The following is a 23,251-nucleotide window of genomic DNA, read 5'->3' on the forward strand; positions in this document are numbered from 1 at the left end:
TTTAGGCACGGCTGATTGTCTAAACTAAAAGCACCACTGTGTTCATACGCAGGATAATGAGATGTCGCAACCATATCAGACATAAACTCCAGCGTTTATCAAATACAGCAGAGTGTCTGATATATGTGAAATTTGGAGTACGATTGAATTAATTGATGGAATCAGCCGTCAAAATGTATTAAACCTTCCCGTTTTACCCAGCACATCTTTCTATGAGTGGTCTTTGCAACACAGTTACATGATGGAGGTCAGACACTTAAATTAATGAGGGTGCTACACGTAACTTATCCCATTAAGAATTCAGAGCCTATGATACAGAATGTAATTTGTCTCTTAAAGATAATTTTACTGGCAGGGCTAAAATAGGACCCTCATTTGAACACTGGCCTATTTCCTTTCAAACTGCAGGAACTGGAGAATAATGCTGATGACAGGCAACTTTTCTGTGTGCAGCTTTGAGCGCTTGATCACAACTCTTACCTACTTGTGGATGTCCGTGAACTTTTCATTTAATAAATTAATACTTTGATTATTAAATTAATACTCAGAATAATACCAGAGTCTTAGTTGATTAGTGTCTTTAGACATCTTAAATCAAAAAACGAAATAACCTAACAGATAAAATGCAGAGTATTAACTCTATGTTACTCCCGATTTCCCAAACGGCTTCAAAACTTTTACAAACCCATTTACAGAGCTGGAGAGTAGGCTATGGTTGGTCTTTCACTGCATGAAAAGGCTTTAGAATATACACTACATCAGTGTTAACCTCATCTATACTGTAAGTCATGAACTCCTGTACCTGAACTCTGTCCTTTTCTCCTTTTCACCCCACACCTTGTCATCTACTATCCCTCTCCTCTCCTCTTCCATCCTCTCCTTCTGTTTCCTCCTCCATCATCTCTCCATTCACATCCCCCTCCACTGGCTTCCTCTCTCCCCTTCTCTGCCCTGTCCTCTCTTCTCTGTCTTCACCTGTCCCCTTCCCTCCCCCCCATCTATGGTGGTGGCTGACAGTGACTTTGCATCCAAAATGAAAAACAGGCAGATGGGCTCATCGGGTGGGATGAACATGACCAAGAGCACAAGCATCAGTGGCGACATGTGTAACCTGGAGAAGACGGACGGCAGTCAGTCGGACACGGCGGTTGGCACGGTAGGCACTGACGACAAGAAGAGGCGCTCCAGCATTGGTGCCAAAATGCAGGCCATGGTTGGCATGTCGCGCAAGAGCCGGAGTACCTCTCAACTCAGCCAAACAGGTAGGGCATCCAGTCACACAGCCAGCGTGCTCCCAGTGTTCAGTGTTGCATCTGTCCCGTGGCCTCTCGTTGTCTCTGTGTTGACTTTGCTTCGTCTCGCTCTGTTCTTGATACCAAGTACTAATTCTTCTATTTCCAGTTTCCCCTCAGATTTCTTTTTTTTTTTAGTGCAAGGGCTTTGAGCTGAAGAAAATACTGTTAACAATGTTTTCTCTTTTCTCTAGGTAACAGTGAATTCAACTCCTCTCTCCCCTTTTTGCTTACCTCCCTTTATTCTTTTCTTTGATATTTTACTCAGTTTGAGTTGTCCTTTCCGAGCCCAAAGCTGCTCATTTGTTGTGCTTATGATGTGCAAATTTGTGTTTTCATGTTTTCATTCTGGGAAACTGGATTTGATCCTTCCAAACACAACTAAAACACAATTTTCAATATTTGTCACATTTTTTTCGTTTGATGCTCTTTTGACTGTGATTTTTTTTTTTACTATTGCCATCTGCAGTTGTATTTGTTTCCGGGTGCACGTGAGAACATGTGAGACCACATGCACGTGCGAGATATGAACAAGAAAGGGTGTGTTGTAGCTGAAAGTAGTAATGTGTATTTTTCTGCTGTGGAAAAGGGGCTTTCGCTATTCTACACTTTGCAAGGTGTTCTGTTTTTTGGGTTTGGTTTTTTTCCCATCTTGCTTTCTTTTCAAAATTGCTCATTACCTGGTGCCACACAGTGTGAAAAAACAGCCTAGCAGGTGGTGTGCAGCGAAGTTTGTGGATGACAGATTGGAGTCTGGTCTTTTCATGCGAAGGTCAGGCAATTCGTCCACTCCCCCTGCAAGGCTGTGACCGTATCTATTCATCTCGCCTATTCAACCTTAAGGTGGCCAGTAATCACTTCTGTCCATTAGCGCTTTCTCCAATACCACAGCAGGGGGTGAATGCATGTGTATGATGAGGAGGGACGAGCGAGAAAGTGGAGAGATGGTACGCTCACGTGGCGTTGTGCTGTCCCCCACCCCTCCCTGGCTCGTGATTTAACTGGCACATGGGCTGCTGCCTTATCTCTGCGGGTTAATAACGGTACTAACTGTTAATCACATCAATATGACAATTAGCCCGTCTTTGCAGCTATTATACGATTTTTATCGTATAATAGCTAGGAGATGCAAATGTTTTTGACAATGAAGAAGGTTTTTGTTGCTGAATAAGATGAACCCTCTGAAGTTCAATTTTGAGACCAGTAGAAACAAATGGCATTTATTCTGACTTTTATATGGATACAGATTTTGAAGATACTCATTTTAGCAGACACATGAACATACTTTCTTTCCTAGTGCGTACAGAGCACATACTGAGCAGCCCGGACCTCCTCGGGCTATCAATATTTTACTCATTGCTTTTAAGTGCATCAGAGGGAGTTAGTAAGAGTGTGCATGCATCTCCCTTTCAGTATCTGTATTTGTTTCTGCACCAGCACGTACACTGCTAAGTTGCCTTGTGTCCTACTTTGTTGTGCGCTGTGCTGGGAGGCTCTTTGCCCGTTTCAAAGGTGCATTCAAAAGCATGGCTGATTTTTCTTTTTGTTTTTTGTTTTTTTTTTGGGGGGGGGTTGTGTGTGCAGTGCCAATGGGGGATGGGTAGATCAGCCAAGCAGCACGACTCTGGCTTTGACAAACACTGGTTAGTCAGGTGGAATGGATGTGCTCCCAGGTGACCGCCATGAGTAGTGTGTACAAATTTGGCAGCTCTGGCTCTCAGTCGTCATTCTCTCGGTCCACAGTGCAAGATGGTACACTTTACAGGAAGTAGGAGTGCTTTAATATGCTTAGACCAACAACTGCTAACTGCTGCATAAATATGCTACCTGAAGTGATGGAAATTTACTTTCTTAGTTCTCGGGGTTGTAACAGGAACTGAGTGAGCAGTACAAAGCAAACAGTGGACACATGGGAGTCAATTTTATGAGTTTATTTCTCTTTTTCTTTGTGTTCATTCTGAAAACAGTCACAGTCCTTGCATGCTTGGCCAGTTAAGCTGATTCTAATTCAGGCTCAGGTTCAGTAGTGCATCAAGAAATGCTTTTTAATCACTAGTTAATTAGATGTTAAGAAGAAATAATTACCTCCTGCAATGAAGTTATGTTTCTGGCAGTATTTGTGTGCGTCGTTAAGCAGGATAGCTCGAAAAGTTTTGAATGAATTCTGATAAAACGTGTAAAGTGGGGTCTCGTTAACAAGTCATTCTAATTTGACTCACATCCACCAAGGTCTTCAAGCTCCACTCAATGATCTATTGGTTAAAAAATGTTTTATATCATCAAAGAACGTATTGTTGAGAGAAATAAAACGAGCTGCCTGTTTTTATATATACTATAGTATAATATTGAATATTAAGCTCAAGATATTCATGTTCAGTTACTTACAAATCAGTAAATTTCAACCTACGTAATGTTTGTGCAATCAACCTAAACATCTGTCACGGTACCCTTATCTGATTTTTTTTTTACCACACGCAGAAGACTAAATGAATATATCCATCCTTTCTCTACGGCTTATCCTTGTCAGGGTCACGGGGGGCTGGAGCCTATCCCAACTACCTTGGACAGGACAGGCTAACAAAAATGAATATATAGAAAATACAGTATCATTCCCTTACAAGTAAACACTATCCGGAGAGTGGCAGAGGTTTTCGCTCTTGTTATACTATGTTGTTACTAAGCAACAGCGAATTGTTGAGTTTATTTGATAGTTTACATCATCAACTTGACTTATTATGTTAATTTATTTTTTTATCCTTTCTTCTATCCGAGGGAGACTGGGGACATTGAGTCCGAATGGACCATGTTCAGCGTCTCCATTGCCGAAGCTGCTGCATTGAGCTGCGGCCGCAAGGTGGTTGGTGCCTGCCGTGGTGGTAATCCCCGAACCAAATGGTGGACACCAGAGGTGAAGGGAGCCACCAGGCTGAAGAAGGAGTCCTATCGGGCTTGGTTAGCCTGTGGGACTCCGGAGGCAGCCGACAGGTATCGACAGGCCAAGCGGAATGCGGCTCGGGCAGTGGCTGAAGCAAAAACTCGGGTGTGGGAGGAGTTCGGAGAGGCCATGGAAAAAGACTTTCGGGCTGCCTCGAAGAGATTCTGGCAAACCGTCAGACGTCTCAGGAGGGGAAAGCGGTGCTCTACCTGCACTGTGTATAGTGCTGGCGGAGCGCTGCTGACGTCGACTGAGAAAATTGTCAGGCGGTGGAAGGAATACTTCGAGGACCTCCTTAATCCCACTGACACGTCTTCCGAGGAGGAAGCAGAGTCTGGGGATGAGGGGAATGACCCGCCAATTTCCGGGGGCGAGGTCACTGAGGCAGTTAAACAACTCCTTGGTGGCAGAGCCCCTGGTGTTGATGAGGTCCGCCCCGAGTTCCTGAAGGCTCTGGACGTTGTAGGGCTGTCCTGGTTGACACGCCTCTGCAATGTTGCGTGGAGATCAGGGGCAGTACCTGTGGACTGGCAGACCGGGGTGGTGGTCCCCATCTTCAAGAAAGGGGACCGGAGGGTGTGTTCCAACTACAGGGGAATCACACTCCTCAGCCTCCCTGGGAAAGTCTATGCCAGGGTGCTGGAAAGGAGAGTTCGTCCGTTAGTCGAACCTCGGATACAGGAGGAACAATGCGGTTTTCGTCCTGGTCGCGGAACACTGGACCAGCTCTTTATCCTCTCCAGGATACTTGAGGGTGCATGGGAGTTTGCCCAACCAGTCTACATGTGTTTTGTGGACTTGGAGAAGGCATTCGACCGTGTCCCTCGGGGTGTCCTGTGGGAGGTGTTGCGGGAATATGGGGTGTCTGGCCCATTGCTACGGGCCATTCGATCCCTATACAACCGTTGCAAGAGCTTGGTTCGCATTGCCGGCAATAAGTCGGACTCGTTCCCGGTGGGTGATGGGCTCCGCCAGGGCTGCCCTTTGTCTCCGGTTCTGTTCATAATTTTTATGGACAGGATTTCTAGGCGCAGCCAAGTGGCGGAGGGCTTTCGCTTTGGTGGCCTCAGAATCTCATCTCTGATTTTTGCAGATGATGTGGTTCTGTTGGCTTCATCGGGTGAGGGCCTCCAGCTCGCACTGGAGCGGTTCGCAGCCGAGTGTGAAGCAGCGGGAATGAGGATCAGCACCTCCAAATCTGAGGCCATGGTTCTCAGCCGGAAAAGGGTGGAGTGCCCACTCCGGGTCGGGGATGAGTTCCTGCCCCAAGTGGAGGAGTTCAAGTATCTCGGGGTCTTGTTCGCGAGTGATGGGAGAAGGGAGCCGGAGATCGACAGACGGATTGGGGCTGCAGCTGCAGTAATGCGGACGCTGCACCGGTCCGTCGTGGTGAAGACGGAGCTGAGTGTAAAAGCGAAGCTCTCAATTTACCGGTCGATCTACGTCCCTACCCTCACCTATGGCCACGAGCTGTGGGTAGTGACCGAAAGAACGAGATCGCGGATACAAGCGGCAGAAATGAGCTTCCTCCGAAGGGTGGCTGGCCTCTCCCTTAGAGATAGGGTGAGAAGTTCGGCCATCCGGGAGGGGCTCAGAGTAGAGCAGCTGCTGCTCCACATCGAAAGGAGCCAGCTGAGGTGGTTCGGGCATCTGACAAGGATGCCCCCTGGGCGCCTCCTGGGTGAGGTGTTCCAGGCATGTCCCACCGGGAGGAGGCCCCGGGGCAGACCCAGGACACGCTGGAGAGATTATATCTCTCGGCTGGCCTGGGAACGCCTTGGTATTCCCCCGGATAAGCTGGAGGAGGTGGCTGGGGAGAGGGAGGTCTGGGCCTCTTTGCTTAGGCTGCTGCCCCCACGACCCGGCCCCGGACAAAGCGGATGAAATTGGATGGATGGATGGATCCTTTCTTCTACACTCAACAAAAATATAAACGCAACACCTTTGTTACTGCTCCCATTCCCCATGGGATGGACGTAGAGACCTAAAATTCATTCCAGATACACAATATAACCATCCCTCCCAAACAGTGGTCACAAATCAGTCCAAATGTGTGGTAGTGGGCACATCTGCTATATTGAGATAATCCATCCCACCTCACAGGTGTGCCACATCAGGATGCTGATCTGACATCATGAGTAGTGCACAGGTGTACCTCAGACTGCCCACAACAAAAGGCCACCCTGGAATGTGCAGTTTTTTGCGCTATTGGGGGTCTGGGGACCCAGAACCGGTCAGTATCTGGTGTGACCACCATTTGCCTCATGCAGTGCAACACATCGTCGCATGGAGTCTATCAGATTGTCAATTGTGGCCTGTGGAATGTTGGTCCACTCCACTTCAATGGCTGTGCGAGGTTGTTGGATATTCGTGGGAACTGGTACACGCTGTCGTATACGCCGGTCAAGCACATCCCGAACATGCTCAATGGGTGACATGTCCGGTGAGTATGCTGGCCATGCAAGAACTGGGACATTCTTGGAGGTGAACCTTCTGGATGTGGAGGTCCTGGGCTGGTGTGGTTACACGAGGTCTGCGGTTGTGAGGCCGGTTGGATGTGCTGCCATATTCTCTGAAACGCCTGTGGAGACGGCTTATGGTTGAGAAATGAACATTCAATGCACGGGCGACAGATCTGGTTGACATTCCTGCTGTCAGCATGCCAATTCCACGCTCCCTCATTGCTGTGGCATCTGTGGCATTTTGCTGTGAGACAAAACTGCACATTCCAGGGTGGCCTTTTGTTGTGGGCAGTCTGAGGTACACCTGTGCACTACTCATGATGTCAGATCAGCATCCTGCTGTGGCACACCTGTGAGGTGGGATGGATTATCTCAATATAGCAGATGTGCCCACTACCACACATTTGGACTGATTTGTGACCACTGTTTGGGAGGGATGGTTATATTGTGTATCTGGAATGAATTTTAGGTCTCTACGTCCATCCCATGGGGAATGGGAGCAGTAACAAAGGTGTTGCGTTTATATTTTTGTTGAGTGTATGTGCATTATGTTTTAAGCTTGACAGAGATGCTGTTTATTTCCTAAACACCTCAGTAAAGCAGCTTCCATGCAGATAAAAAAAAGCAGATAGTTAAACAGTCTAATGTTGCAAGCTTATTGGAAATCCATCTACATACTTTCACCACATGTGTATTTCTTCATAAACTTTCCTTCCAACTCGCCTCTGAAGAGGGCAGCCTGTAATTTCAGTGTAATTGCTATCTGTGCTGCTGATCTGCAGGTGGGATGCTTTTTCATTCCTTCCTTTTTCTGTTTGTTAATATTTTAATTTTAAATATTGTTTTCAGCCTTATGGTGTTGTGAATCCACTTTAAATAAAAAAACAAATTTTGTTCCAGTTGTTTACAACTTTAGCTGATGTGAGGTAATGGCTTTATAAAACACTTCATACTCATTAAGCCCCTGAAACCATTTTTGTAGCATGGCTGGTAGCGTTTTACCTGATAATAAATTTCTCTTGTGTCTCCCCACCCCCACCTGTCCTCATTATGTTTCACATGCAGTTGCACAGCGATCTTTGTGACTCACCACCGGCCTCTAAGTATTAAGGCTGAGATGATGATCAGTCAAACAAAAAAGGCAACAGTGGCCGAGGTAGCCTGCAGTGATATAGAAATAAGGAATATGTGGAATCAGTGGGAGGGATTTAAGTATGTTATATGATACGTTGTCAGTAACATCTAGTTTCCTGTTCCCCTGAATGCAGCCTGGAGTGTTCCAGCAATTTATTTATTTTTTCTTACGACCCTGAAAGAAACCTGACCAGATTTGACCTTCTCTTTTTAAAAATCTGGAGATAAATTGAAGTGTCTGTTCTTTTTTTTATAGTTATTTTATAATGTTTCTCCCTAAGACATTTCTTTTGATGCTCTAAAAGTTATCTGTAAACATCTTGTCATGTAACCGTCCTATTTTTGCTCCTAGAAACTGAATTATTTTGGTGACCTCAGATTTAATGTTGATAGTGCACCTGATTCTGCAGTCGCATAGCTGGGTAACTGACTAATGAAGATTTATATGGAGATATTTCATCCATGAAGAGTTGAAATATTCAGCGGCTTGAGTCTGGTCAGTAAAAGATTCAAAACTTTGCTTTGAGTACTAATCTTTGAGTGAACCTATAGCCGAATGTATACAGTATAGAAAGAAAGCGATGGCTGCCCCCCTTTCTCCCTCCTATTACACCAGGTACTGACGCAGTTTTGGACCTCCAAAATCCTCAGTCTGTTTTTGTATGTGGTGAAATAGCTGAACTTTGAGCTTTCAGCCAAGGTAATTTATCTTCGGTGTTAAGCTGGGTGCCTATCTCAGCAGCTCCTCTGCTAGCTGAGGCTGCTAATTAATCTCCTAGGGGGCCGGCGCAGACACACTGCTCTCAGAGTGATGCATGAATGGAACACAGCAGCACAGGTACAGCCCCAACCCTCTTTCTGCCTCACCTAGTCTTTCAGATCTTCTTGATCTTATTATATCTCTATCATTATTGTGTTTTCTACCCATCTTTCTCTAACCTCCTTCATTATTCCCTCTACCATCTCTTCTAGCTGTTCTTTTTCCCCTGCGTGTCCTCCATCATTCTCGATTTCAACAATTCAAAAGCGGCTTCATGGTTGTTAATCAGTCCAGGCACTCAGACAAGTCATCTTTGCATTGACCTAAATAACTGCTGATCTACTTTAGGTAGGATGAGGCTTTTGAAAGTTTCAGATTTGTTTCATGAATCAGCTGCAAGAATGAGTCATGATGGTCAGCAGTAGGTCCAGTAATCGACATGCAGCAGACAATAAAAATAAAACCCTCATTTCCACACATGACTCAGAAATGGCAATGGATGATGATGAAACATCCTGTTGTTAAAAGTTGTTCAGCAGATTCAGTTTACTAGTGCTTTAACTGAGCAAGAGGCAGCATTATGTAATTGACAGTTTTCATCTAATGACTGAACACAGTCGTCCATCTGTGAAGTCTGCGCTTATTCAGTCAGGCTTACCCGAGTAGCCCTAAAGCTTTACGCCACCAACATTTACAGGCACAGCGTTCATGGGTGTCCATTATAGTGCTTCTGCAGTTAGTACTGAAGTTGGTCTGGAAGTTGTTAAGGTTTACCCTCTGCAGTTGACAGTACGGATTTCTCATGGCTGGTTGTTGTATGCACCAGATGTCAGTTTTATATCTTCATTACATGATGTCCATAACAAATAAATCCCAGCTGCCAAGTCCCTACAGTGTAAATTACCCTGAAAAAATTGTTGTTATGAATTCTTTAATGAAGTCCCTTTGTGTTCTGTCTCACTTGGGATGATACTTAAACTCACACTTTAATTATATTATCCCCCAACTAGCGTACACAAAGTAAAAGGCATGCATTGACGTGGCCATCGGAGATCATAAAACGTCAGTGAAACTTAGCAACTTATAACTGATGCAAAGCAAGCAGGTATTGAATTAAATTGATCTTATCTCTGAGGCATTTGAAGTGACTTCTAATGCAGCTGTTTACCAACCTGACTGAATGGAAATACAGAAGACATTTACCTACAATACACAAACAGAGCAGCCACTAGTGACTTAAATGTCAGCTACCCAGTGATTTGCTTCGTAATTGGATGGGTCTTAAGTCTGTTACAGTGTGTTATACACGTTTTACAGTGTGTAGTGTAAACGGGTGATGGTTGTATAGTTGATTAAGATGAAACCCTAATGCGTTTTCTCATTATATTATGAGATCGTGGCTCAAGAGTTGGCAGTTCGTCTTGTAATCGGTTCGGTTCGAGCCCCGGCTCCAACAGTCTCGGTTGTTGTGTCCTTGGGCAAGACATTTCACCCGTTGCCTACTGGTGGTGGTCAGAGGGCCCGGTGGTGCCAGTGTCTGGCAGCCACGCCTCTGTCAGTGCATCCCAGGGCAGCTGTGGCTACAATGTAACTTGCCATCACCAGTGTGTGAATGTGTGGATGACTGAATGTAGTGTAAAGCACTTTGGGGTCCATAGGGACTAAGTAAAAGCGCTATACAAATACAGGCCATTTACCATAATATTACACTGTCACACTTCCTGGTGCTGGAACTGACGTCCACTTATGTGCTAAAGTTGTTTTCACACTTACGCAACAGTCCTGAACTTTTCTAAGACCTAACTAGCAGAAGGGAACATGGCAAACCTCCTGCACAGCTGGATCACACACAAGCTGGTCTTTAACCTGCCAGTTCCCAAGCTGCCAGCTATTGATGTGTGAACAGCTAATACCTGTCTGGTTTATTCATTGCTAGCAACTGGGCATCCTGTGGCCTGCCTGCTGCACACTCCTTCCAGGCAGCTACTTCAACCAATACAGAGTATTAATGGTAACACAAACACATGTGAAGGGGACTATTTCATATGCAAAAGAACAACTATGGACATAATCCTGACCCTTGACTGCTGAGATTGTCTAAAGTTAATGTCTGAAAAACAGTTTAAGAGTGCACAGATATCAGCTAAGAGAAGTATATGCTCTTTGTGTGTGTGTGTGTGTGTGTGTGTGTGTGTGTGTGTGTGTGTGTGTGTGTGTGTGTGTGTGTGTGTGTGGTGGGGGGATTGGGTGTTCTGACTGTAAATGATCACTCAGTCATATTGTTTATTCATAAGCTGTGATGTGAATTTCCGAGGTGGCGGACTAAACAGATTGTTTTCACACTGAGTGTGTGCAGGACATGGTGTCTCTCCCAGCAGACAGTGTATTTTGTCCTTTCTAAGCTATCAGCCAATGTTCTTGTTTTGAAGATGGTTTTTTTCTTAATGTGCTCTTTATTCATCCATCCATCCATTTACTTCTGCTTATCTGGGACCGGGACGCTGAGGCAGCAGCCTCCTCCAGTTTGTCCACTCGGAACGCAAAGGCATTCCCAGGCCAGTCAAGAGATATAATCTCTCCAATGTGTCCTGGGTGTGCCCCATTGTCTCTCCCCCAGTGGGACATGTCCAGAACACCTCACCCAGTAGGCATCCTTGTCAGTTGCCCAAACCATCTCAACTCAGTCCTTTCGATGTCGAGGAGTAGCGGCTCGACTCTGAGCCCCTTCTGGATAGCTGAACTCCTCACCCTATCTCTAAGGCAAAGGCCACCCTTTGGAGAAAGCTCATTTCCACCACTTTTATCTCTCGCTCTCCCTCTTTTGGTCACTACTCAAAGCCTGTGACCATAGGTGAGGGTGGGGGCGTAGATGGACCAGTGCTGATTCTCATTCCCGCCACTTGTTGTGCTGTTTAAGCGTTGCATAATTCAGTTGTGATCTAAAGAAAATATGAAGAGCTGCCAGTGCTAGACTATTAAGCAATTAAGCTTCAGGAAATTAGCGAGTTATTTCAAAATGTTTTAACCTTGAACAATAAAGAATCTACACAATAAAAGCTTTTCAATTAAATTTAATTTCTTTTAACCCATATGGAAAAGATATATATAAATCTTATAAGGTTTGTATCTGTCTTGTGTGAAACTTGTATGAAAAGCATACAAGAGTGAAAACAGATATAAGATCCCTTGAAAAATTCTATAAATGAAACGTATGTTTTGGATACTTACTAAAACAATATATGAAAGTAATGAGAAAGTGGCTACTTTCATGAGTAAATCATATAAGCCTTATATGATTCACTATATGAAGTAAGCCAAATCTTAAGCAAATCTTTTATAAGTTTTTTCTATTTCTTTTCCATATGGGAAGTTTCATTATCATGTTCAGTGATTTTCTGCTTTGAGTAGACTAAAAACACACAGTGACCCTTGAAGGATGAAAGTACACATGATTTTTACAACTTTTAAAAAAAATGCTGAGTGTTGTAAATAAACAGTATCAGTCAAAAGTTTGGGTGGACTCAGCCATTCACATGACTGGTATGTAGGGATGGGTACCGGTATGGCACCGGTTCTGACATAAACGGTAGTAACCAGACCGAAAAGGAGCACACATTTCAGTGCTTTATTTCGGTGCTTTTTTTTCCTGAGATGTCATACACTTTGGATTCTAGCCAATCATTTTACGTTTCCGAGGATAGTAGGCGGGCCCAGGTACGTACGTTCTTTTAGAGCAGAGCTACAGATTAAAAATGCCCAAGGCGAAGCGGTCAAAAGTCTGGCTGTACTTCACAGCAAAAAGATGCAAACTCAGCAGCCTGCAACAAGTGCTTTAAGGTGACACTGTGATACTGTCAAAGGAGGTAACACCTCGAATCTGATGAAACACCTGGCAACCTATAGCATTTTGTTAAAAGCCCAGAAATGCACCGTATTTGATAGCTTGCTGCGAGACCTCACACCGTGCACATCTACTGCGGTTGTGGTACCTGTTATCGGACCCGGAGTTAGCAACATCCCCCAAAAACCCGAAGAGGAGAGTCCTGGCCCCTAGCCCTGCCAGTGTAGCAGAAATGATGACGGATGATGATGCAGCAGCAGCCGTTCTTCTCTGCGTGAGTAGCTTAATGTTGTTCGTGTGTAATTTACGTTGAGTAGAATAACCACGTTATTACATGAATGCATGTAAGGTGAACTAGCAAACACCGTCGTAGTTACATACAGCTGTCTTCTTGTTTGATGGCAGATGCTCCCTTCACCCTGGCCAAAAAGGCTAAAATGACCAAAGAAAAAGTGGGAAACAGTTAAACACGAGAGGTTTTTAGACAAAGATTGTGTTTTTTCTATTGTTTAAGCACTGCTTCCAGCTAAGAGTGATACCATATATGCCCTATAGCTGCAGAAAAGGCTAACATTGTTATCTTTTTACAAAAAAACAGCTAAACATGAGAGGTTTTTGGACAAAGTTTGTGTTCTCCATTCTTTAAGCACCGGTTCGAGCACCGTTTAAGCACCGACACCATGTCAAAAGTACCGGTTTGGTACTGGTATCGGATAAATCCTAAACGATACCCATCCCTACTGGTATGTTATATGTTTGAGTCAAAGATTATTTGTCTTCAGGCAGCATCTCAGTGAGCTCAGGTTTAAAGCCGTTGACTCATCTTCTGCCCATTCCCTGCTCCATCAGCTGCACGGTGCTTTTACCTGCGGTGTGACTCACACTCCTCAGCCATATGTCTCCCTTGCCTGAATTTGAAGCTTGGACGCAGTTTAAGAATACACTTGTACTGCCACGTCTCGCAGTTCAAGCACAGCACATTCTTCGCTCCCGCCCGAGCAGAGCTAAAATAGAACTTACACAATGCATTTTTAGATTTTTAGGCATTGCTAAAAATACTGTACTTCCTCTCCTGATTGTTTTTTTTTTTTTTCTTTAAATGTAGCTGTCAGTCAGAGAGGAAGTCTGATGAGGCATGTACTGGAAAAATACTGTGGTAAGGGTAGTCATAGAGTCTGGGCTGGATGCTTCTGTGTTTTATAAAAGTGGTTAAAGCAACTTATTTCCTCTTTCAGTCTGAGAGGTAAATAAGCTGTAGTAATATAATTGTTGCAATTTTTGCAATCTAAGGAACATATTGCATATGACAGTAGTTTGTTGTGACCGTAAGAGATGTCAGCAGTTTCTATCAGATCGTATTTGGATCTTCTTTCTCTTTCTAATGAGTTTTCCATCTGTTGTTGCTTCAGTGTTTGCACCACTGAGTGGATGGAGGCAGCCAGGGGACAAACTGTTCAAACGTCACCTGCAGAGCCTGTTTTAAATATTGCCTTTAGCCTGACAACTTCTACCTAAGGTGCAAAGTGAAGAGCAGGAAACGCTGTGTATACATGTGTGAGTGGAGTCTCCTTTCATATGTAGTAAACAACTTGAGGTGGAACATTATTTTATTTTGAGCACTTTTGATTGCGTTATGCATTTTTATGAAGTGTTCAGCCATTTAAGGTTTTAAGTTTGACTGGGCCTTTTCATATTCATATTTCAGTAAATTGTTTCTTTGCGTGCAGACATAACAACTGTGTCCAGACAATGTTAGCATCATGCTATTTTTAAAAAAGAGGAACCTTAAGAAAGCTAAAGATTTGTTTTGGGGGTTTTTTTGTACTGTGTACATGTCAAGATTGTGTCTTTATGTGTAGTAGCCAAAGATATTCTGGATGCAGCTTTAATATAATGTGAGGTGAGATTGGACATCACACATAGCTTCACATTCCTCATTATATTTGACTGAGACACAGGAGGGAAAGCTGTTTTTGTAGCAAGCGTGTTTATCTACCTTTGCACTGTATCCTTGTGTACATATTCACATGCTTATTGGTGTCTGTTTGCCTACGTCCATGCATGTGAGGGAAAGTGTTAGAGCCCTCCATTAAGCTCTGTTTACAGTGTGCAGGGTCAGAGTTGCTGTCTGATGCTTGGCCTGGTCTGAGCTCATCAATCACATCAAGACTTCTGAAGGCTTTGGCCTGTTAGTCCCGCCACCTCTCAGGCAGATTGTACACAAGGACTTCTGGGATATTACGGTCCTATGTTGTAGATTCTTCACATTCCTGCCTTCTGAGGTGCTTGTGATTTCCAGTTGTGTGGTCATTGTCTGGCAGATTTATCATAGTATAGAGCAAAGCAAGATATGTTCAGTGTTAACCAGCATTAGTCACAGTGTTGTGAAATCAGAGAGTAGTACGCTTATGACCTAAGATGGAGATGCTTTTAGAGGAAGGAGTGTCAAATACTTTAATTCTAAATCACATGAGCTAAAGGTCTGATGTCTTGTTTAACTGGCACCCCGATCACGTCAACGTTTAATAGAAAGGCCAGCCAATATTGGCTCCTGAAGTCTTTCGGCACGTCATTTATCTAACATGCAATCTGGTCTTGGTAACTGCAGCCACGTGTTTTTAATAAAGAGGTAAAGCAGCTAAAGGTCTAGTGACGCGACCTAGATTCTAACTACACTCTTACTACCAACACATTGCTGAGCGTGTTTAAAATGCTCTGATCTGTAATGAAGTCCTTTTTTTGTTAAGCATGATCTGTATTACCCAGCAAATAAAAGTTTCAAAGTTTCTTTTCGTACTTGATGCAAACTCTGTTTTCACAGTCCGTGAACACGCATCCACGTGCTGCATTAAGCAGATTAATGTTGACTGTAATTAAGCATATTTTTGTCTCCAGTTGCTGTGCGTGTCAGGTGAAGTGAAAATTGTTGCAATGCCTCTTTCTTTCACTATGTCACTGGTTGTGGGTGGACAGATAACAATAAACTGTGCCCAAGATACAAAATTTGAAGTTATCCACACGTGTCTAATGCATTGCTGGAGACACGTGCGCACGAGCCAGCTACAGAGGAGAGAAGAATTATTGTGGTCTGCTGTTATTGTTTTGGCAAAGCCATGACGTGAATCACCACTTTCTCTTAAGCAGTTAATGAGTAAGGGCACTTACTATATCTTTTTGCAGCTCTGGTAGTTCCGTATTGTCTGTGTCTGGCTTCAGTCTACCTCACAGTACAAGTACAATTCTAATGACCTTTTTTTGCTCTAGCAGAAACATACCAGAGAAGCCAAGTGACGAGTTTAGCACTATACTTAACGGTGATACTGTAAAGGAATCTACAGAGAACCTCACACTCCAAAACATGTGACTGAATTAAGGGAGTAATCATGAATGCCTTATTTTTTTTAGTCAATCCATTAATATTTGCACTTACACTCTCTTACATTTACACTCTGGCATCAAGACACAATTATGTTTTACTGCCAATAAAACAGCAGGCCCGTTATAGGTTCTGTCTACTTCTGTTTGCTACTGTTAGTAAAAATCACTGAATAGAGTGACGAATTGCTACTGTAGAGGAAACCGTGATTAGCATTCAGCTATTAGCAGTCCTAATGTGCTTTCCTTAGAAATATTCCTCTAGCAGGGTTTTGGTGCATACGCCGCTTTACAAATTGCTTCCCCTGTTTTTGGTCCAGCTAATATAATTAAGCAGGTCATACGAGTGAAATACACTGACCATATTTCATTGTTAATGCTAAAACATTTTACTGCAGTTTTTTGTATTTAAGTCCTTGGCCAAAAGTTTGCTAACATCTCTGTGTGGCTCTACATGGACAAAGCAAAGCTGAATTCAGACACACAGGTATCCTTACAGTCTTTGTTAAGGAATCTACTTTAAATTAGTACAACTGACCAGTTACTTTACATTGGAGGGAGTTGAACCACCTAAGGTAGATATGGAGTTTAGGCCCCAATTGCACAAGGATCGAGACTGGTTGGTAATTGTAAACATACACGGCAGACCCAGTGGCATTTTAATCATGTTTATTTCATCGGTTGTTGGACACACAGAGCTGCAGCTCTCCCGCTGCCAGCTCAACATAACAACAACCTTAATTCAGAGTCCCGACTTTTAAGCTGGCGTGGAGTGATTGCAGATGCTGCGCAGGTGCGTCCATTGCACCTGTAGCAGCATCGCAAACCACGCCCCGCCACAGTAATCACCAGTTGCTAAGGAATAAAAAGTTGCCAGAGGTTGCTACAGGTTGCTGGCCATTACTGTGAAATTGATTGTGAAACTCCAGTCACCCTGTCCTAAAGAGTGGTGACTTAGGGGGGGAATACACGTATTCCCTGATCTGTTTGAAACTGGTTTCCAACTTGTAAACTACTTCCCAACTACTTTTTAAGCAGTGGTGAAACTGAGATTGTTTATCTTCAAAGTAAAAGTCTCATCTCTTGAAATGTGTTGGTTTCAGTGGTAAGGCATAACTTTTACTTTATGGGCAAATATTCTCCATTTCTAGCTTGTGTTGCACTTTTTCCGAGCAGCTCCGTTGTTAGCTAGTGAGTCTTTGAAGTCTGTGTCTTCCAGAGAAATTACAGCCAACTCTGGCAATCTGCTAGCAACCAAAAGCAATCCTGGGGGGGGTAAAGCATCCTCTTTCTGACTGACTTCAGCCAGAGACAGTCAACAACCTCAAGCAACCACTTGCCAACCTATTGGTACGATTTTCCCCAGTGATTGAAGGTTGCCATGTGCGTCTGAGGCCTCAGTTAAATTAAACTGCTTGGAAAACATAGTTCCAGGTTTCTTAAAAAGATAAAAATTAAAAAGATTAAATTCATATCATACAAATTTCTAGTCACATGCCAGCAATATCTCCACTTAACAACTTGAACTCATATCTGTTCATAAACTCAGTCATTAGACTAATTAGGTTTTTGACCTGCTGGCTTTGAGTTTATCTAAAGCAGGGATATCAAACTCATTTTACATAGTGAGCCACATAAAGCCAAGTTTGAATTTAAGTCAACCTGACCAGTAAAATTCCCCTTTGTGTTATACGTTTAATGGTGTTGTAGTAAATGAAAGAAATCTGTCAGCATGACTCTTTGGGCTAAAAGTGTAAGGAATAGGTAGAAAATAAGATTTTTCTATAGCAGATTGTGAAAAAACAGGAAAGTAATTCAGTAATTGAATTACTTTGGTGTGGCATGTCTATATCAGAAGGAAAAAGTGCAAAACTTTCGTCCACCATATTTTCTAAAGCCATTGAGTGGGCTGGCTTAGAGTCTCTGCTGGGCTGATTAAGGCCCCTGGTCCTTATGTTTGACACCCCCTGATCTAGAACTTAGCAGGAGATGACCAAAATCATTCAGCATCATCCAATTCATAGCTTTAAAATCACTTTAATAAAAAAATGTCAGCCTTCTCTTAGTGCTACAGAAGCAGCAAAATAACCACCAAAGAAAGTTGAATTCATCACACGGAGAAGATAACCTCTGAGCCTGGATCAACGATCAGAAACACAGAGCTACATCATCATCATGAGGGCAAAGATCAGAAGTTTTCTGATAAAAGTTTAAACATTCTCACGGTTTGAATTCAGAGAAGCGCCTACCTGATCCTTAAATGAGTTTGTGGTTCATATTAAATCAAGTGTTTGTATTATAACTGTGTGCTCTTCTCCGATTCCCCCTGTGGCGGTAAACGTGAAGAGTTGTTTTGTCAGTGGTGACCTAGATGAAACCCGCAAATGGACATTAAGTGGCTCCTTCGTGGAAGTAGGTTGCAGTGTCTCAGAGAGAGGAACTTTTGCCTCTGCAGTAACACCACAGGGAGCTTCCTATATTTACCGTGGTGCAAAGAAAGTGCCATAATTGTCTTGTCCTGCGCCTATTCTGCCACATTCATATTGAGAACAAAAAAGCAGGACTGCTGGCAGCATGTTGGGGCAGCACAGTTTCTCAGGATTTATGCTTGAACCTAATGCGGTGGTGACAGCTACCAGAGAAGCTGGAGTTCGGCTGAAAGTCGTGCATTTGCTTTGAGGTATCACTCACAGCCGATGCCGGTGGTACATTCATGAGCCACTTGAAGGACCACCGGTGAAGAAGTCCTTTCAGCGAGCAACGCTGTTGAGTCTCTTGGCTCTCAACTGTTTAAAATAAGCTGACCCCAGCTGTCCACAAATGGCAGAAATGGAATGAAGAAAAAGAAAAGTTAATATTTAGAAATGTGAGGCTCTAATTCAAACAAAGAGTCTTTGTGGCTGTTTAAAAGTTTGTGATGGATGACGAGAGCCATACTTTCTTGTAACGTGGCTGTGCCACAAAGGGACGACAGACGAGAGGGGTTTCAGGTCGAGCTTTTAACGTTGTTTTTCCCTTTCGTTGACTTTCTTGTCTGTGAGAAACAGAACTCCTCCTAACGCAACACAGCTGTGAAATCACGACCGTGGAAAAGAGTAAAGTGAAGGAGCAGAGTTTGGCACGTGAACTTTGAGTGATCGCCATGTGGCTCGTGCGTTCTCATCAAGTAGCAGGACTGTTGGCAGGCCTAATGGCAGCTTATTTTCACTGGCCTGTGTGCACAAAATGGGGGGAGAGGGAGGGGTGGGAGGTAGAGGATGGGAAAAAAGGAAAATAGTAGTGATGAACGGAACAAAGGGAACAAAAGAACAAGCGCAGAGAGAAAAATGAAAAAGCAAATGACAAAAGTAAGGGTATGAAAAAAAAATACTGCTGAGAAACGGAGTGGGTTAGGGAGGAGGGGGGGATCAGTATCTCTGGGTAGAGCTTGTTCACCCGCAGAGCCTGCCGAGGTGCGTCTGAGCAGCCCGGCCCTCTGATTGGCGGAGCGCAATGCAGCGCTCTCCCCTCCCCCCCTGAAGAAAGAGGTGCAGCAGGAACGTCAGACCCAGACAGCACAAGACTTGACTACTGAAGCAGCGTTTTTCCAAAGCTCTACCTAGGATGCAGTCAGCAGAGCATCTAGGGATAGACTAGATGCCAGATCCCTCTCCTGTTACAGCAGAGCATCTTCTACTGCTAGCCTTAGGAATCCATCGAATAGTATAGATTGGAGATACATTTTAAAGCTTTTATCAGCCAGAAAGGGCAAAGCTGACGCCTTGAGCATCGAATTCACCGCATTGAGGAGGACAGCCACCAGTCACCATGGGCAGGCAGGGGAACGATACCTCTCCTCCGGCTCCTGGGATGCGTATCCAGTGTTCCCAGAGCAAGATGAGCCTGTCAGCATCATTCGAAGCGTTGGCTGTCTATTTCCCCTGCATGAACTCCTTTGATGAGGAGGACGGAGGTAAGATGACAGGCGGGGAAATGTCACAGCCAAAGCTTCCTGCTGGGGGGTAAACAGTGCGGCTTAAACTAAAAGATGGCGGTGAGCAAGGGGAGATAGATTTAGGATGAGAGGGAAGCTGCAGAGGTACTGGCATGGGAGAGAACTGGGACGTTGGAAAGTTCAGAAATGTTATTAGCTCAATTAGGATGTTTAGCTCAATTAGTCTATTTCAGTAAGTGTAATGTGTTATAAGGCTTGAGCTGTCCATACTGTGCATGATCTGGTTATATGATGACATAAAGCTTAATGTGCAATTTCATCTGTGGGTGGTCAGTTTATCATCAGTTAGTTGTGGGCCAGTCACACTTCTTTCTGCATCTGTTGTTGCTGCTGCCACCAATGGTGGTGTTGTCAAAATGGAACCGGTCTGTTTGCTTACAAATGGCACTCACGCTGGTCTAAAAACCTAATTTGCCCCGCATGACTGTGACTCTGATTCTGTGGATGAAAACAAAGGACTCTGTATTTGGAATGAATCCCTCTTTAGTATTTAGTTGGAAGTAGTGCTTCTTTTTCTTTTTGCTTAGAACCACAACGTTGTTCTGACTGTCACTTCAAATTTCCTAAAAGGTAGCGTAACGCCTACTGTGTGTATTTATAGCTCAGCCTCACAATCACTTCTTGTTCTATTTGCAGTTGTATTTACAAAAGAAGATTTGCAGTGCGCGTGATCTATTCTTCTGTAGCTTTATCTGGCAACATATTTTCTGCCACACTACTCACCACTCCTCCTTTTTTTTTTTTAGCTACAATTTCACACTCACTTAAACTCACACTTCCACCATTGGCAGCTTCCCTAGACTCGCTGTCTTTTCCTGATTGGCAGGGTCGCAATTGGAGGGCAGCAAACTTATGGAGATGAGCCAGTTTGTCTCGTTTTGACGCCTCTCCTGCTTCGCGGTTGCTGGATAGTTTATAAAAGTAACTTACTCTCCGACATACACTTATAACAGTCTAATCTTTATCTTATCTGCCACTGCTTTTAATGCACCTCTGTATATTTTTGTCTATAGAGCGGATACATACAGCGTTTATTTGAAATGCATTGGAACAGTATTTAAAGCACTCAAATAAGATCACATAGTGCTTGATATAGTGCAAAAGCTGCATAAATCCAAGACTGTGCCTTGTAACTTGTGTCAAAAGCAGAAGAGAATTACCATTAATAAATCATGTGTTTTTCAAGTTCGTTGATAACGTCTGGCTGGCCACTGAATGACAGCGGAGGTCTGCTGCAAACGTCAGAGACGACCTTTGTGGCTGCTTCTCTTATTGTAAAAAATGTGAAGAGCAGGAAGAGGAGGCGGAGGCCAGCTGAATAACTGAGATTTCAAGGCTGAAGAGCATCATGCCTGTTTTATGTCTGTGTGAGGCACAAAATGATCCATTTTTTTTTATCTTCAGTTCCTCCTCTACTAAGGCAAACAAAGGAGAGAGGAAGGAGAGTAAAGACTGCAAGGCCTATAACTGGATTAGGACTGCTGAAGCCTAGAAATTACTCATCTGCACAAACTTGCAAAATATTAGAGAGAAATTACATAAGGTCTGTGAACGGCCGGTTTTTGCACCCTGTAGTAATGAGCTGAAGCTTTGTGTATAGTACCTCTGTGTTATTACCTTCATCAGGCTTTGCAGGGATTTTCTGACCAAATAGTGCTAAATTTGATTACACAGAAGAAGAAGAAAAAAATTAATCCCATACCTGCAAAAGGCATGAAAACATTTAGTGATGGTTGGATCACCCCGTAGCAGTGCACAATTAAATGTTTAGAAAGGGACATGTTTTCAGTTTAACACAGCTGCATGTGTATGTAGAAAGCTCATACGGAGGTTTTTAGAACTAACCTATAATGTTTCACTTCATTTGAATCTCTTGAGGAGCTTCTCAGCACATTAGGCTTACTGAAAGTAAAAGACAACTTTTTGCCAACCTTTTTTTAAATGGGATATGAAAAGTGTGCGTGTGTGTGTATATATGGTAGAGCAGACATACTATACTTTTGAGGAGTTGTGTGTTTGTAAGCCGCAGGCGTGTCCACATTGTGCCACACGCACGCGGTCAGGTGGCGATGCGCAGCGGGAGGCTTAATGGAGAGAATCAGCTTTCTTCTTGGATCAGTCAGGATGGTGGGTTTGGGTTGGAGGGGTGGGGATGCATAGACAGTGGATGTTTGTAGGTGAATTTGCTCCCAGAAGTCCCCCATAGGCAGTCGGTGGCGCAGACTGGAGGAAGGCTGCACATAGTGTTCCTAATATCGATCTTTTTAAAGAGACGGCAGTGCTCTGGTATAGAATTTGAATTCACTGAGGTGCGCTTTGTTTTCAGAATCAGAATCAGAATACTTTATTAATCCCGAAGGAAATTCATTTTCTCCTGAGGAAAGATTTATGTACGAGCCAATTAAAGCGTTCGTACACCAGTGATAATCCGCGCAAATGGTTCTCGCCGTGCGACTCGCATCCCCCCAGTTCAGTGTTGTGGACTGACAATTCTTCTCTCTCCTTCTCTGTCATTTGTGTCGTGCGTGTAACTCTGTGTTCAGAAGCTGGAGGTAAAAAGTTGCGCAGCACTATCCAGAGGAGCACAGAGACAGGCCTGGCGGTGGAGATGAGAAGCAGGATGACTCGGCAGGCCAGCAGGGAGTCCACAGACGGAAGCATGAACAGCTACAGCTCCGAGGGAAAGTAAGGAGACATGCACTTGTGCTCTGCGGACGATCAGAAAACTAATTCAGCAGCTTTTATATACACGAAAAATTCAGAATTTCATTTGGTAACTTATATCAGGTTCTAGTCTAACTATAAACACCTGGTGTTTTTATTTTTTTTTCTTTGTTAATGTTTCAGTCTCATCTTCCCTGGTGTGAGGCTGTCCTCAGATGCCCAGTTCAGTGACTTCCTGGATGGTCTTGGCCCTGCTCAGCTGGTTGGGCGACAGACATTGGCTACTCCCCCTATGGGTGAGGACAGTTATCCTTTTTTTTCCTTTTTTTTTTTTTTACAGAGATTTGTAGCTTGAAATGATGAAAGCGTCACTTCAGACAAGTTAAAATCTTCAGTTTTGTTGGTTGTTTAGGAGACATCCAGATTGGCATGGTGGAGAAGAAAGGTGCACTGGAGGTGGAGGTCATCAGAGCCCGTGGCCTTGTGGGAAAACCAGGTTCCAAGGCACTGCCAGGTAATCAAAGCTACTAAATGTGCTAGTCTATGTCAGGTATTCACAGAGTGAATAAAGGTAAGCATGACTTGGTTGCGGAAAGAGAAAAGGAAACCTTTCAAAAGCTCATCTCTCCTTTACGCTTTCTTGATTTCCAGCACCGTATGTAAAGGTCTACCTTTTGGAAAACGGAGTCTGCATAGCCAAAAAGAAAACTAAAGTAGCAAGAAAAACCTTGGATCCTCTTTATCAGCAGCAACTGCCGTTTGAGGAGAGTCCAGGAGGGAAGGTTTTACAGGTA

The 23,251-nt window shown here is 43.7% G+C and overlaps 1 protein-coding gene across 6 annotated transcripts in view; it reads left to right on the top strand.

Moving 5' to 3' along the window:
• The window catches only part of rims2a (regulating synaptic membrane exocytosis 2a), a 155,580-nt gene that overhangs the window by 129,355 nt on the left and 2,974 nt on the right, over positions 1 to 23,251 (top strand). For 5 of the 6 annotated variants that reach the window (XM_085422585.1, XM_085422580.1, XM_085422581.1 and 2 more), the window contains 5 exons: positions 1,018 to 1,262; positions 22,337 to 22,478; positions 22,641 to 22,753; positions 22,870 to 22,971; positions 23,109 to 23,248. In XM_085422585.1, the coding sequence (XP_085278711.1) occupies positions 1,018 to 1,262; positions 22,337 to 22,478; positions 22,641 to 22,753; positions 22,870 to 22,971; positions 23,109 to 23,248 (742 nt within the window). Of the gene's footprint in view, positions 1 to 1,017; positions 1,263 to 16,766; positions 19,752 to 22,336; positions 22,479 to 22,640; positions 22,754 to 22,869; positions 22,972 to 23,108; positions 23,249 to 23,251 lie in introns of those variants that run through there. The other variant, XM_085422584.1, reaches the window with a different exon arrangement.

Source organism: Rhamphochromis longiceps, linkage group LG11, assembly GCF_057381845.1.
Source record: "Rhamphochromis longiceps isolate RC_006_pf linkage group LG11, R_longiceps_female_GT1.1, whole genome shotgun sequence".
Taxonomy (NCBI): domain Eukaryota; kingdom Metazoa; phylum Chordata; class Actinopteri; order Cichliformes; family Cichlidae; genus Rhamphochromis; species Rhamphochromis longiceps.